Below are 12,838 nucleotides of genomic sequence, written 5' to 3'. Positions count from 1 at the left end.
ACCGATGATGAATAGCTTTTTCGAATAGCTTGGATAACCCTGAGAGAAGGCTGATGGGTCGATAACTTTGGGGAGGAAGGATCCTTCCCAGGCTTCCGGATGGGGATGACTTTCGCTGACTTCCAGGACGATGGGAAGTAGCTAAGCCGGAGACACTGATTAAAGATCAGCGAGAGGTGCTCAAAGAACGGAGCACTCATGTGTTTGAGCTCGAGATTCAGGATGCTGTCGAAGCCTGGGGCCTTCATGTTCTTCGACGATTTGATATAGGCCGTCAATTCGTCAGCTGAGATCTCCAACTCCTCCGAGAAGTCGTTGGGAATCAAATGGATGTTGTTAGCATGCTCGTTGACGGCTGCTTCGTGTGGACTGACGATATTCTGCCCAAGATTGTGTGAGCTGACGAAGTGACGACCTATTTCAGCGACCTTCTCTGCAGGAGTTATCAAGCGATCCTTAGAGCCATTATTGTCTAGTGGGATCAAAGGTGGAATGGGCCGAGGCTTGGATTTTAGAATTTTGGTCATTTTCCAGAACGGCTTAGCATAATCTGGGAGAGTGCGGATCTTATTCGAGAAGTCGTTATTTTGAGGTCCACCATTCTGGCCTTGATAATTTTTGTGATTCGATTGCAGCGTGCCTTAAGCTCAGGCAGTCCAGTACGCTGAAACTGCCTGCGAGTGACATTCCGCAATCGAATCAAATCTTTGGTGAGTGTATCGATGTTTAAGGAGTTGCTTACCTGCCGAGCCGTCGGTACGTGTAGCTCTCGGGCCGCCGTGATCGCCTCCTCGATAGCGCACAGCTGGCGGTCGATACTTTCCGGCGTCTCCGGATGCACCTCGTAGTCGACGGTGTTATCGACGCACTGCTGGAAACGCTGCCAGTTCACTCGGTGGTAGTTCCGCCGTAACTGCTGGTGCCGATTGACCGAGGAGCCCAGTTCCGCCACCACCGGATAGTGATCCGAACTGAGCTCCTGGTATACAACCGGCTGCGAGACGTGGTCACTCAGGTTTGTTACGTAGAGGTCGAGCGTTGCGTGGGCACCGGACCGACTCAGCCGAGTGGGGGAATCCGGGCTCAGGATCGTGTAGTGGCCTTCCTCCATGTCGTTGCTCCAGATGGTGCCGTTTCGATTGCCGCGACTGTTGCCCCAGGCTTGATGTTTGGCATTCAAGTCGCCGGCAATGATATACTGGCCTTGCCTCCGCGTCAGCTTGACGATGTCCCTCCGAAAGGGCAGCCGATGATCCATCGCCGGCTTTGGCTTGCGTTGGACAGTACGCCGCGATGAGCGCGATTGTGCCGACCGAAGTGGTGATTTCGACACCGATGGCCTCGATGACACTGAGCTGGAAGCTTGGAAGCAGACGACAGTTGATGTTGTAGCGAAGAGCGATGGCCACACCACCTCCCCTGGTCGGCCGGTCGAGTCGCACGATGCGGAAGTCCGGGATGTTGATGTTCACCTCCGGTTTTAGGTGCGTTTCGGTGATGAACGCCACGTCTATTTCCTTCTCCTCAAGGAAATCCTTCAGCTCGATTGTTTTGCTCTTTAGCGAGCAAGCGTTCCAGTTGACCAGGCCCACCCTAGCAGCCATTTTCAATGATGAACATGCCAAGTGTGAAGACCTGGTCGAATCGGGTTTTGCAGCCGCGCAGTCGAGTGGCGAGCTGCGCGAAGATCGGCATCAGTTGCTCCGGAGTGTACAGCGGGGCAGATTCTTCCGGTGGGACGGCTTCGTTCTCCGACTGCCGACGGAACCCAGGAGGAGGAAGCGGGGGCCATTCGCTGGTGGATGGTGCCAACGATGCTGGAGCTTGGACCGATGCAGCTGCCGCCGCCAGTCGCTTGTGCGGCTGTAGCGGTGGGAGTATTGGAATCACACGACGGGGAGCCGGGATAGCTGGAAAGTTCACCTCGTTGATTACAGGAACACGGTTCTTCTTCGGAATGGTCCTGGTGGAAGCCTTCTTCCGGATTTCCAGGAACTCGGCTCGCTTTGGGCAGCCCTTTGTGGTGGCCCGATGTTTGTCGCCACAGTTGGCGCACTTTGGGATCGGCCACATCCATTTTGTCGCACTCGTCAGTCGGATGGGGTTCGCCACACTTGTTGCAGCGCGGCTTCATGCGGCAGTTCCTGGTGCCGTGCCCGAAATTGAAGCAGTTGGTGCATTGCGTGACATCGCGGTGCACTGGCCGATATCGCTCCCAGTCAACGACGGTGTAATTTATAACGCCAACCAGCTTCAGGTCCTTCCAGGTAGTGGAGCCGTGCTCCAGATGGATCAGGTAAAGCTGGTCGCGATATTTCCTCGCCTTGTTGTGACGAGCGATCTTGTGGACGGCTACTGGCTTCAGTCCGCAACTTTCAAGCTCTGCTTGGAGCTCTTCCTCCTTCATGTCGTGAAGTCCTCGCAGCAAAGCCTTGATCGGCTTCGTGCCGGGGTGGTCATGAGTGTAGTACTCATACTTGTGGACCTCGAGGAACTCCACGACGGATTGATGATGGTCCCTGTTGGCCGGCATCACTTTCACGCCCTCGCTGCAGAGCCGAAAAGTACATTTCAGCCCCTTAGCGATCAGCTGGCGAATTTTTGGGCGTAAATCCGGCGGATCGCCCTTCACAAACACGGGCGGGCACTTCTCCTTCCGCTCCGGTTGCACCTGCGGCAGCTGCGATTGCTGCTTCTTCTTTTTTTTCGGTGGATTGCCGGCGTCATCAATCGGCAACGGCGAGAACACATTGCTCTGCAAAAGCTGCTTGGAGGGGTTACCCGCGCCTCTAAGAGGAGTGCGCTTAGGCACTTTTCCAGCGACCGAATCGGCCACCGAGTCTCCCATGACGGGTCCGGGAGAAAATAACGCCAACGCGACAAGCGAAAACGTAAACAGCGAAAGAACGAGAAAAAACTTCGAAAAAATGCGCGAGCAAAAAACACGTCCGTACGTGTTGCTGTCTCGAACTGGAATGACCAGGTTTTATGCTCGCTGTACAGGCCTTGGAAAATTCGTTCAAAAACGAACGAATGCTTAGTTTTTAGCCCGTAGTGAGGTTTTAATTTCGGTGCACCGATTGATGTGCGCTCGACGACGTGCTGCTGGCTGCACGAACAAGGGAAGAGGCAAATATAAAGCATTCGTTTTATACATTGAAAGTGGGGAGTTTTGAACGTGGTTTCTTCACAAGCCGGGTAGTGCCGAGGATACATTGTTCAGTAGGGCAGTGTGAAATGAAGATGCTTCCTTCTTTCATCGGCAGTGTTTCAGATGCGAGTGAGTGTTGTGCAAAGTGTTGTGTATATGCAAAACCATATTAGCGAGGAAGCGAGAGAGTGCGCATCATATACCTCTCTTTTACACATTCATTTCAACTGAAATCAAGGATGTTATCGATCATTTAGTAATCTGCCTTCTATCATTTAGTAGTTTGTCAATAACTCATTCCAGAGGCTAAATTTCAAAATGTGTTGTATGGTGGACTTCTAGTGCAAAGGTTTATCTACAACTCTGCCTAACAGTTCGTTGTTTCAATATCACTAATAACGGAGCTATATTGCTAGTAACAGTAACTTAGACTAGATGATTGCATATTTTGTTTTCATTTAGTATAAGTATAGAAACTAGCACCGTAACTCCTTTAATAATGGAATTCGAAACATCGACCTGTTAAGGAGATTTGTAGAAAAACCTTCGCACTAGAAGTCCACCATACAATACATTTTAAAATTAGGCTTCTGGAATGAGTTATTGACAAAATGCTAAATGATCAAATGCAGATTACTAAATGATCGATAACATCCTTGCGTGAAATGCGCAACTCACTATAAGTGAGTGCTTGATTTCACTCTCCGGCTGTTTCGTACAGCAGTGTCATATGGAGCACTTTGAAACTGTTCTCTCATTAAGCTACCTTCCTCTGGAGTATATCTGGTGCTGACGCATTGGTCCTCCTCATCTTAATTCCTTCATTCATCCAAGCCCTGTCGCTGTATTAAAGCGGCATAGAATGAAAGCTTGGTCGCGACAGTTAGGACTAGAAATTTTAAATACGACACAAAGAAGGAGGACCTAGGTCGATCACTTAATATATTACCATATTACAATATGTAAACATCAAAAACTTAATAAAATAACAATTAATTTTACTAAATAACTTTTATCCTCTTTTACTTTTACTTATTTCCAGGGGTGTAGTTTGTTTGCCCTCGTTGGGTAACCTGGCTCGCACTGAGCACTAAGCTGCGAGGGGGCTCAGTCCCAGTGTGGGGATGTAATGTCAATAAGAAGAAGAAGAAGAGTTTGTTATAACTGCATTCTTACCATTTTTGATTGCTTAATGACTTCCTGACATCAATTTTTAAAAGAAAACGTTACCTATTATAGAAATAAGCCTGAAAGCTGACAACCAAAAATAAATCTTCAAAATTAATCATATCCTATTTCTTCTCCGTTAAATGCAGCCACGTGTGTTTGTTTCGCAATAAGAAAGACAAAAGAAGCCGCCGTACCGTGGTAAAATCTATTCCATACAGCAGCCCAGACTATGCCTACCAGGCGGTACTCAAAGAGCACACCATTCTGTCGCAGGTGAACCATCCACGCATTCTTCGTTACTTCGGTTTCTTTCAAACCGAAGACTCGTGGAACATGGTAACGGAATTTGCTGAACGTGGAAATCTGGCAAAGTTTCTGGAGCGGCGTTCAAAGCACAATGAGTACCTATGTCAACGTTCTGTAATGGCAAAGTTCGGAGACATTGCAGAGGCCCTTCAGTATCTACACCAACGTAAAGTAATCCACCGTGACCTAAAGCCGGAAAATGTTCTGATCGATGCCGACAACCGGTTGAAGTTGGCCGATTTTGGCATAGCAAAAATTTTCACAAATACGATCCCGGGCGAGGAACTCAATATGACGATAGTTGGAACACCGCTGTACATGGCCCCGGAAGTGGCCAGTGGAAAAGCGTACGATTACAAAAGCGACATATGGCCATTGGGGATTATCTTCTACGAGCTGTGCATGCTGGAGCATCCATTTATGGAGAAATGTGTGGTGATAGGAGATGACGGTAAGGAACGATTTGTGACGCCACGGGTTGATTGCGTCCGAAGGGGATATCAGGACGAGATTCAGACACTGTGTGAGATGATGTTTCAGGTAAATCCGAAAAAACGCTGGACGTTGGAGAAAATTTTGAAAAATGATCGCATTATTCGACTGATGAAGCGGGAGATGTGATATGGAAGAGAAACTGACTGTGTCGTCTGATTTTATAATTTATTTGAAGAATGTATCACATATCTTAGCGTTTATTCTAAGGAATGTAGAAAAGTGTCTGATTTTATAAAGTAGATCGCAAATAAATTTTGTTATGCATAATCAAACTTCAAAGTTGTTGTTGAAAGCTTTCATTACTATCACCTCGCAACTATAGAAACAGCCTTTCAATAAGATGAGTTGTTACTTTCCATATAATTCCATTACCGGATTGTTATTCTACTGACACGTTGTTTGACTTTAAAGACCATCTTCTATGCATCGTACTTGGTTGAGTCAAATTCGACACATTAATGCCGGCCTTACCATTTAGCTATATGATGCTGATTGCTGGTTCATAATCCAGTAATGGAATTCAGTGTGAAAGCTCTAATTCGTCTTATGGACAGTTGAGGACATTCCACTAGACAGGATCAAGAATAATTTTCTTCTCTACAGAAACAGTAAAAGCTAAGAATTTAGAAATGAAAATTTAACCATAACAACAGGTAAATTTTTCAAGTTTCAAGACAATGGAGTAAATAAATTTCATAGAAATATTCTTATAACTTCTAAATAATCAACCGTTTGTTTACAAAGTATGATAAAAGCACGCGGGAAATAGTTACGTTTTTGTTTAAATTGTTCTATGAAGAAATTTGTACAATTGAATATGCTTGTAGGGAACACGTGGTTTTATGGTACTTGTATTCGATTCTTAACTAGACAAAAATAAATGACTTTCCTTTCTCAACAAATCTGCATTCATTCAAAATTCAATCATGCCTGTCACGTTTCTGTCCATTCATTCAATTGCATCAGCCATTCAATTCAGAGGAAAAAGTATATAAACGCACTTAAAATCACATATGAAGCTTTTTCTCCTACGACATGAAATTCTACGATTAGACGGAAACACATTTTGTACGAACTGTTTAAGCTGAATAAGAATTTCGATAACTGTGCCTCTGGATCGATAAAAAAATAATCATTATGGATAACCGATCGGTACAACAGCAACATTGAATTCTTCCATATATGTATCTCTGCTGCAACGGGTTCTAATCGGGGAAAGCGTCGATAGGTTTCTCTAGCTATGTATAACGCTCAAACTTCACGAGAGTATTTCAACGGTATCAGCAAAACCAGTAAAACTTCCGTTTCATCGTTTACAGTTGTCGTAGAAAGAGTACGAACCACGGCTGGCAATGTCGGCAAACTCGCGCTTCGGAGCGCACAGCTTGTTTGAATATTCGGTGTTGCGCTTCCTGTGTTGAATAACAAAAATGTGAAATTAACATTTTTTCCATGAGCAGTTTTATTATGTTCAGATTAAAAATAAATGTCATGGGTTCAAATCTTACTGATTTGTTTAAAATAAGATTGAAGAAATAAAATCCGACTCACTCTCGAGATGGCATCTGCATAGTTTCGACCTGAATCGATTTGACGTAGAGGTGATTGTTGCACCAAAATAGGCACAGCGTGGTCGGCTCTAACACGTTCATGTCGTGCGCCCAGGACAATTCCACCTTTCGAATGCGATCGCCCAGATCGTGTGGATTGGTCACCACTACCTGGTAGACGGTTCCGTGCTCGAACCGCGCCGTACCCTTCGGCGTGAGATCCATACTTCGGATCGCTCCTCGCTCGGAGAAAATTCCCGCCGTTAGGTGACCCTGGACCCACTGTTCGGCCGATTTTGGCTTGGCAAGCTCGATCGTGAACCGGTAGTGACGCTCTGGAAAGGAAGAAATTGGGTGAGAAGCAAAGTCGGTCCTTGTTACGAAGAATCATTGAAACTTACGACAAAAGGGGAAATCGCGTCCTGTAGCTAGGAAGTACTTGCCCGGTTGGGGTGCCACCGGGATCGATGAGCCGACGGCAATATCGTTCTCTGAAATGTTCTGTTTGGTGGTTGTGATTGGAAGCGACGCATGGTAGCCCATCAGGGCGCAGTTTCCGGAAGTGCATTTGAAGCAGTTCCCACTCAGGAAGTGCTGATAGGAAGGGCAGCGATGGGCTAAGGAGATTTGTTTATGAGTTTCAGCATTAAGAAATAAAATAGGAATACATCCGATTCCATTCTACTGCTGTGTGAAACAAACTCATGAAAAGTATGCAAAATTGCTCCATTGATTGATCAGTTATATGAAATTTTGAATTTGAATCGGGTGTAAATTGACGCCTTCATACCACTTACCTACATACGGACATTTTCCGTTAATACTATCGATAAATAATTTAATGGCTCTAATGTGATTACAAGCTAGGAGAACGCGGGACGCCTCCTCTATACCGTCTTTGATCAGCGTTAGCGGAATGGTGGCAGCTCCTTCTTGCGAGAGGGCACAGCCCGGTTGTTCTTTACCGTTATTCGGATAGAAGTCCAAATGTCCGCATGTGTGGGACATTCCGTACCCCGGTATTTCCAGCCGGAACACACTACGACCATCCGTATGGATCACGTCCACCAGAGCGGCGTCCGAAGGGTCAAGCCTTACAATTGGGTCCATCCCCTGGAAATATGGTTCAGCTGGATCTAGCCCTGTGATTCTTCCCAAACCTGGAATTCTTTCGGCAGCGTACCCTGCAGTATGTGCACCCAATGAGTGCCCAATGAGATGAACGTCTTCCGGTCTGAGTCCTTTGTATTCCGCCAATTTCTTGATCAGATACGCTATCTCTAATCCTACCAGTCTAGTGTTTGCCGTGGCTTGCGTGTAGAGAGGCAGTGATCCACCGGCCCAGTCCACAACTATCACGTTGAGACCACCGCGCGTGATCAGTTCGTCGCGCATTTCCGACACCCAGTTGGACAGCGGGGTATCAATAAACCCGTGGATGATGAACTTGGTGTCCCATTCGGAGCGGAACTGGCTCTTCATGATGGTCTCCTTCGTTTCGGCCTGGAGCAGCTGGCCATCCGTTGGGTTCTTCTCCGTGTACAGAATGAACCGGGTGTTGATCACACTCCGTGGCAGTGGGAACACGTTGAACGGTCGGAAGATCAGGTGGTACCATTCTTTGGTGATGTTCAGACAGCCCAGCTCCCCGTAGCAACGGGTCATGTTTTCATCTGAATGGGAAAAGGGGGAATTGCGTGGCATTATTTCTGGTATGGTATCGATTGCTACTGTCACCCATTTGGAAAGTACGAGAAAATCGTCTTGGATAGTTGCTGTAAAGTGGTTGAAAGTAGTTGAAGAGAAGGTACTCGTGAGTTGGTCACGTCGCAACCGGGCGTTCTCGTATGAGCTGTAAATTGTCGTTAATAGGATCAGTATTAAAGTAAAGTAACGAATTCTGAAAATGGAATTGGTACTAAAATATCTTATATTGTGCGTTCAAATAGTTGGTTTAGGTTAATAGTCGCAATAGTAGTAAGATGTTATGCGTCGAATTCGTCATCGAATAGTTTTCGTTCAAAATTAAACGACCCAAAAATTGAGCAAAGGCTACCCAATAAAATAATGATTTCATATTATAAACGGAACGCTATTTATTGAAAACTGGTACCTAAATCTTGTGAAATTATCATGTTATTAATGTAAAGGTATTTTACCTACTCATTTTCAAATTGTTTCAAAATTCGACGCAATTGTACAAAAATTATGTTAACCTAAACTAATAAGATCAATTCAAAATATTCACATTGGACTTTGGAGCTATCGATCGATAGGCGCTTTTCGTTGCATAGTTTGCAGAGCCTGACACCAACCCCCTAAATTTCTGAAAGACCATCCCTCCAAAATTTCCGTAGGACCATAGTGCACTGTTTTGTTTGAAGCCTTCGCTAGGGCACAGAAATTGTTGTGAGCTGAATCTTCTTGGTGAACAGGCACTCGACCGAATATGCACTTCCGGACAGAGAAGGTGGAGCAAACCCCAGACACTGATAGGGAAGAAGAAGCAACCCCACCTTCTCTGTCAGTGTCTTCGAGGAATGACCGAAACATCATGTTTTGACATAGGATTACGTCCTCCGGGAAGATAGGTCATTCTGCAGATTCAAATTTGAGACCGTCACGAAAAGTGTTCAGTAAATGGGCTAATATCTCGACCGTCTTCCAACCGATAAGGAGATTTTGGTATCATCGATCAAGGAACTATTTAAGATTTTGCTCAACTATTAAAAACAATGGATTAAAATTACTAATCTATTGAAAAATTGAATTTCGTCAGACACTGTTAAAATCGGTAAACCAACAAATCCCGTATGTACATCGCAAGCACAGACAACAAAATCGTGCAACATACCGTCTGGGCATAATCAAGATTTCACGAAGAGCGGCACGAACCCGGGTCGAGGTGAATAACAAACAAATGACATAATAATAAAAAAAAATCTGTGATATCAGGTTCTTAGGTTATTTATGAATAACAAAAAAAAGCATTTTGATAAGAAAATTATTTTGAGCTTTTAGTGGAATATGACTTTACGTCATAAGACGAGTTTGTACAATTCCATTCAATTCCACCATTTGATCATACTTTTGACAGATACGTATTTCGACCTCAACATTAAGGCTGTACCCAAGTAACAATTTCCATGCTTCTTGGATTTATCTAATTCTTATTGCGGACTTATGACAGCAATCACGAAGCTGATTGCTCAGTTTTATTGGCGCTCTTATTGCTATCAATAAACGTCCCATAAATCTGCTGAAAAATGCTTCAAACGTATAATGCCTATTGACCATATGAACAGATCTATAGTAGTGATGAAGAGCGTAATAAATCCAATTTTCAACGCTCGAATAAAGCTACAATTTTTGGTCATAATGTGGTCAAATGAATTACCCCCATAAGAATGTATGTATTGCGAAGAGTTTATGACGGTGTTTTATAAAAGCAACATTTTTCTGATCAAATTTCATGATGGCCATATTGAAAACGGAAAAGCATTTCACAGTCAGTTAAATATATTACCGAAATGCATGATTTAACGAAATTTTCACCGCTTATCATACTTTTTCCGATAAATAATTTTATTAATTAATAGTTTGGGCAAAAATACTAATCGATTTAGTGGACATCCTAGGAGTTGTGGTAATCAATATTTTCGATTTATTTCCCTGAACTACGTTATATGGCCGGCGCGTTGTGTTCAACGTTATTTTTTTCAAAACATTTGACCATAAAATCGGATGCGTACTTCTTTTCAATGGTACTGAATCGAAAAAACAATCTAAAATAAAATATTATTTTGTGATCATCATAATTTTCATCAACAATCCATTTTGTTATTATTTTTCTGCAAAGATTTGTTTCTCTTTTTTTAATGCAACATTTTGACAGCTGCCGCACTGCACGCTAAAAATGAACTACTTAAAATTGAGTCGAATCCGACTCATTTTCATTAAAAACGGGACAACTCAAAATTTGAGTAAAAGATACTACTTCAAAAAAATGATGATTTCGCGAAAGTTAGGTCTGGCCTTCCATCAATTTTTAATACGACAGGTGCGAATCAAGTTTATCTATCTATCTAAGTGCATTTTACGACAAACAGACTCCTAGTTTAAGTGCAATCATAATTTTATTGAAGTAGTATCTTTTACTCAAATTTTGAGTTGTCCCGTTTTTAATGAAAATGAGTCGGATTCGACTCAATTTTGAGTAGTTCATTTTTAGCGTGTGCCGCAGCCAAATTCCCTTTTTTGCGGGTGGTTTAAAAATGGTTTCTAAATGCTCTTGTAATAGGTTTATAGTGGTTATCTGGAGAGGGCCACTTGGCAATATATTACTCTTATAGTGGTCATCAGAAGGTTGCCGTGTATTACTCGGTTTTATTGTTAGATCTTATAAATTGATCTTGAAAACCATCCTTAGAGCGGAATAAAACTTAAAATGTTACTTGGGAAACGAAGCTTATCCCAAAAAGCTGCGAAGTTCGGAAGCTGTGCGTGGCTGTCTGAATCTTCGTATATCCCTGACTTTTGTTTCATTGGTGTTGAAACCGTTCTCATCAAGTTGATGCCCGAAGAAACCTATCGTTGTTTTATCAAATTCGCTTTTCGCTGAGTTGATAGTCAAATTGTGTGCTTTCAAAATTCTCAGCACTTCGGCGATTGCACGCAGTTTTTCCAAACTGTCAGCGAATATGAGGACGTCGTCGATGTAAATAATAATGGTCTCAACACCTTCCAGGATACGGGTCATTTCCCTCTGAAATATCTTCGGAGCACAGTTCACTCCGAACATCAGTCGAGTGAACATGAACATTCCGTTCTCCGACAGGAATGTTGTCAAGTCTCTCGGATCTCTATGTAACTCTAAGTGGTAGAAGGCGTTTGTCAAGTGTTTTTTTGTTTGTATGTTTTTGTATTGTTTTTTATCAGTTCTCCAGAATGTGAAGCTGAATAATCAGTATTCGATGTCGCTTCAGCTGAAAGAAGTTTTAAAATGAACGGGGACCAAAATCCGGCGGAAAATTTTTCCGAGGTGTAAGGTAGCCTAAAGCCTTACCCAAGTAACATTTCAAGTTTTATGCCGCTCTAGGAATGGCTTTCAAAATCAATGATAAGACCTAACAATAAAACTAACTATTAAACGGCAACCTTCTGATGACCACTCTAAGAGTAAGATATGGCCAAGTGGCCCTCTCTAGATAACCACTTCTTCTTCTTATTGGCATTACATCCCCATACTGGGACAGAGCCGCCTCGTAGCTTAGTGTTCATTAAGCACTTCCACAGTTATTAACTGCGATGTTTCTAAGCCAAGTTACCATTTTTGCATTCGTATATCATGAGGCTAACACGATGATACTTTTATGCCCAGGAAAGTCAAAACAATTTCCTATCCGAAAATTGCCTAGACCGGCACCGGGAATCGAACCCAGCCACCCTCAGCATGGTCTTGCTTGGTAGCCGCGCGTCTTACCGCACGGCTAAGGAGGGCCCCTCCACCCTAGATAACCACTATAAACCAGTTATAAGAGTATTTAGAAACCCCTTTTAAACCACCCGCAAAAAAGGGAATTTGGCTGCGGCAGCTGTGAAAAAATATTGCTTTAAAAAAAGAGAAACAAAACTCTGCAGAAAAATAATAACAAAATGAATTGTTGATAAAAACATGATGAGCACGACTGCAAATTATTTTTTTTCAGGATTATTTTTCAATATATACTTTCATTGAAATGAGGTGCGCGTTTGATTTCATTTCATTCGAGCATTGTCTATGTTTCATGTCCGTAGAGGTCAACCGTTCTTATTAGAGCGATTCCAAGCAACAGCATCAAAATTTAAGAAAATTTTTAATTCATGATTTTCTATTGAGTTGAAACTTTGCACAGTTTTTCAATTTCATCTAAATCGTCATTTTTCGATATCAAATCTTCATATTGAGTCACGACTAACTTTTCAAAAGGGTGTATGTGAAAATGGTTCAAAAATATTTAAAAAGCTGCACAGCAAAAACGGAATGTTCGATTGTTATGATTTTTCAGCAAAGTTAGACAACTAAATGGTGATTCTTAAGAAAATGTGCACAGTAAAAAAAATAATTTTTTTGCCTTTAAAAATATCATTTTTGTCACAAAAACTCAAATATCTCAAAACCCTATCT

The 12,838-nt window shown here is 43.1% G+C and overlaps 2 protein-coding genes across 6 annotated transcripts in view; one reads left to right on the top strand and one right to left on the bottom strand.

Moving 5' to 3' along the window:
- LOC134204317 (serine/threonine-protein kinase Nek5-like) overlaps nucleotides 1–5,394 on the top strand; it is a 40,744-nt gene extending 35,350 nt beyond the window's left edge. For both annotated transcript variants that reach the window (XM_062679142.1, XM_062679141.1), the window contains one exon: nucleotides 4,468–5,394. In XM_062679142.1, coding sequence (XP_062535126.1) covers nucleotides 4,468–5,248 — 781 coding nt within the window. In that variant the 3' untranslated portion in view covers nucleotides 5,249–5,394. The remainder of the gene's footprint in view (nucleotides 1–4,467) is intronic.
- The window catches only part of LOC134204316 (pancreatic triacylglycerol lipase-like), a 75,211-nt gene continuing 67,646 nt past the window's right edge, over nucleotides 5,274–12,838 (bottom strand). For all 4 annotated transcript variants that reach the window (XM_062679137.1, XM_062679138.1, XM_062679139.1 and 1 more), the window contains 4 exons: nucleotides 7,470–8,345; nucleotides 7,074–7,289; nucleotides 6,674–7,007; nucleotides 5,274–6,534 (listed from right to left, as the gene is read on the bottom strand). In XM_062679137.1, the coding sequence (XP_062535121.1) occupies nucleotides 6,429–6,534; nucleotides 6,674–7,007; nucleotides 7,074–7,289; nucleotides 7,470–8,345 (1,532 nt within the window). In that variant the 3' untranslated portion in view covers nucleotides 5,274–6,428. The remainder of the gene's footprint in view (nucleotides 6,535–6,673; nucleotides 7,008–7,073; nucleotides 7,290–7,469; nucleotides 8,346–12,838) is intronic.

Source organism: Armigeres subalbatus, unplaced genomic scaffold (genome assembly GCF_024139115.2).
Source record: "Armigeres subalbatus isolate Guangzhou_Male unplaced genomic scaffold, GZ_Asu_2 Contig515, whole genome shotgun sequence".
NCBI lineage: Eukaryota > Metazoa > Arthropoda > Insecta > Diptera > Culicidae > Armigeres > Armigeres subalbatus.
The sequence above is the reverse complement of the archived record's forward strand: the minus strand, read 5'-3'. Positions and strand labels throughout refer to the sequence as shown.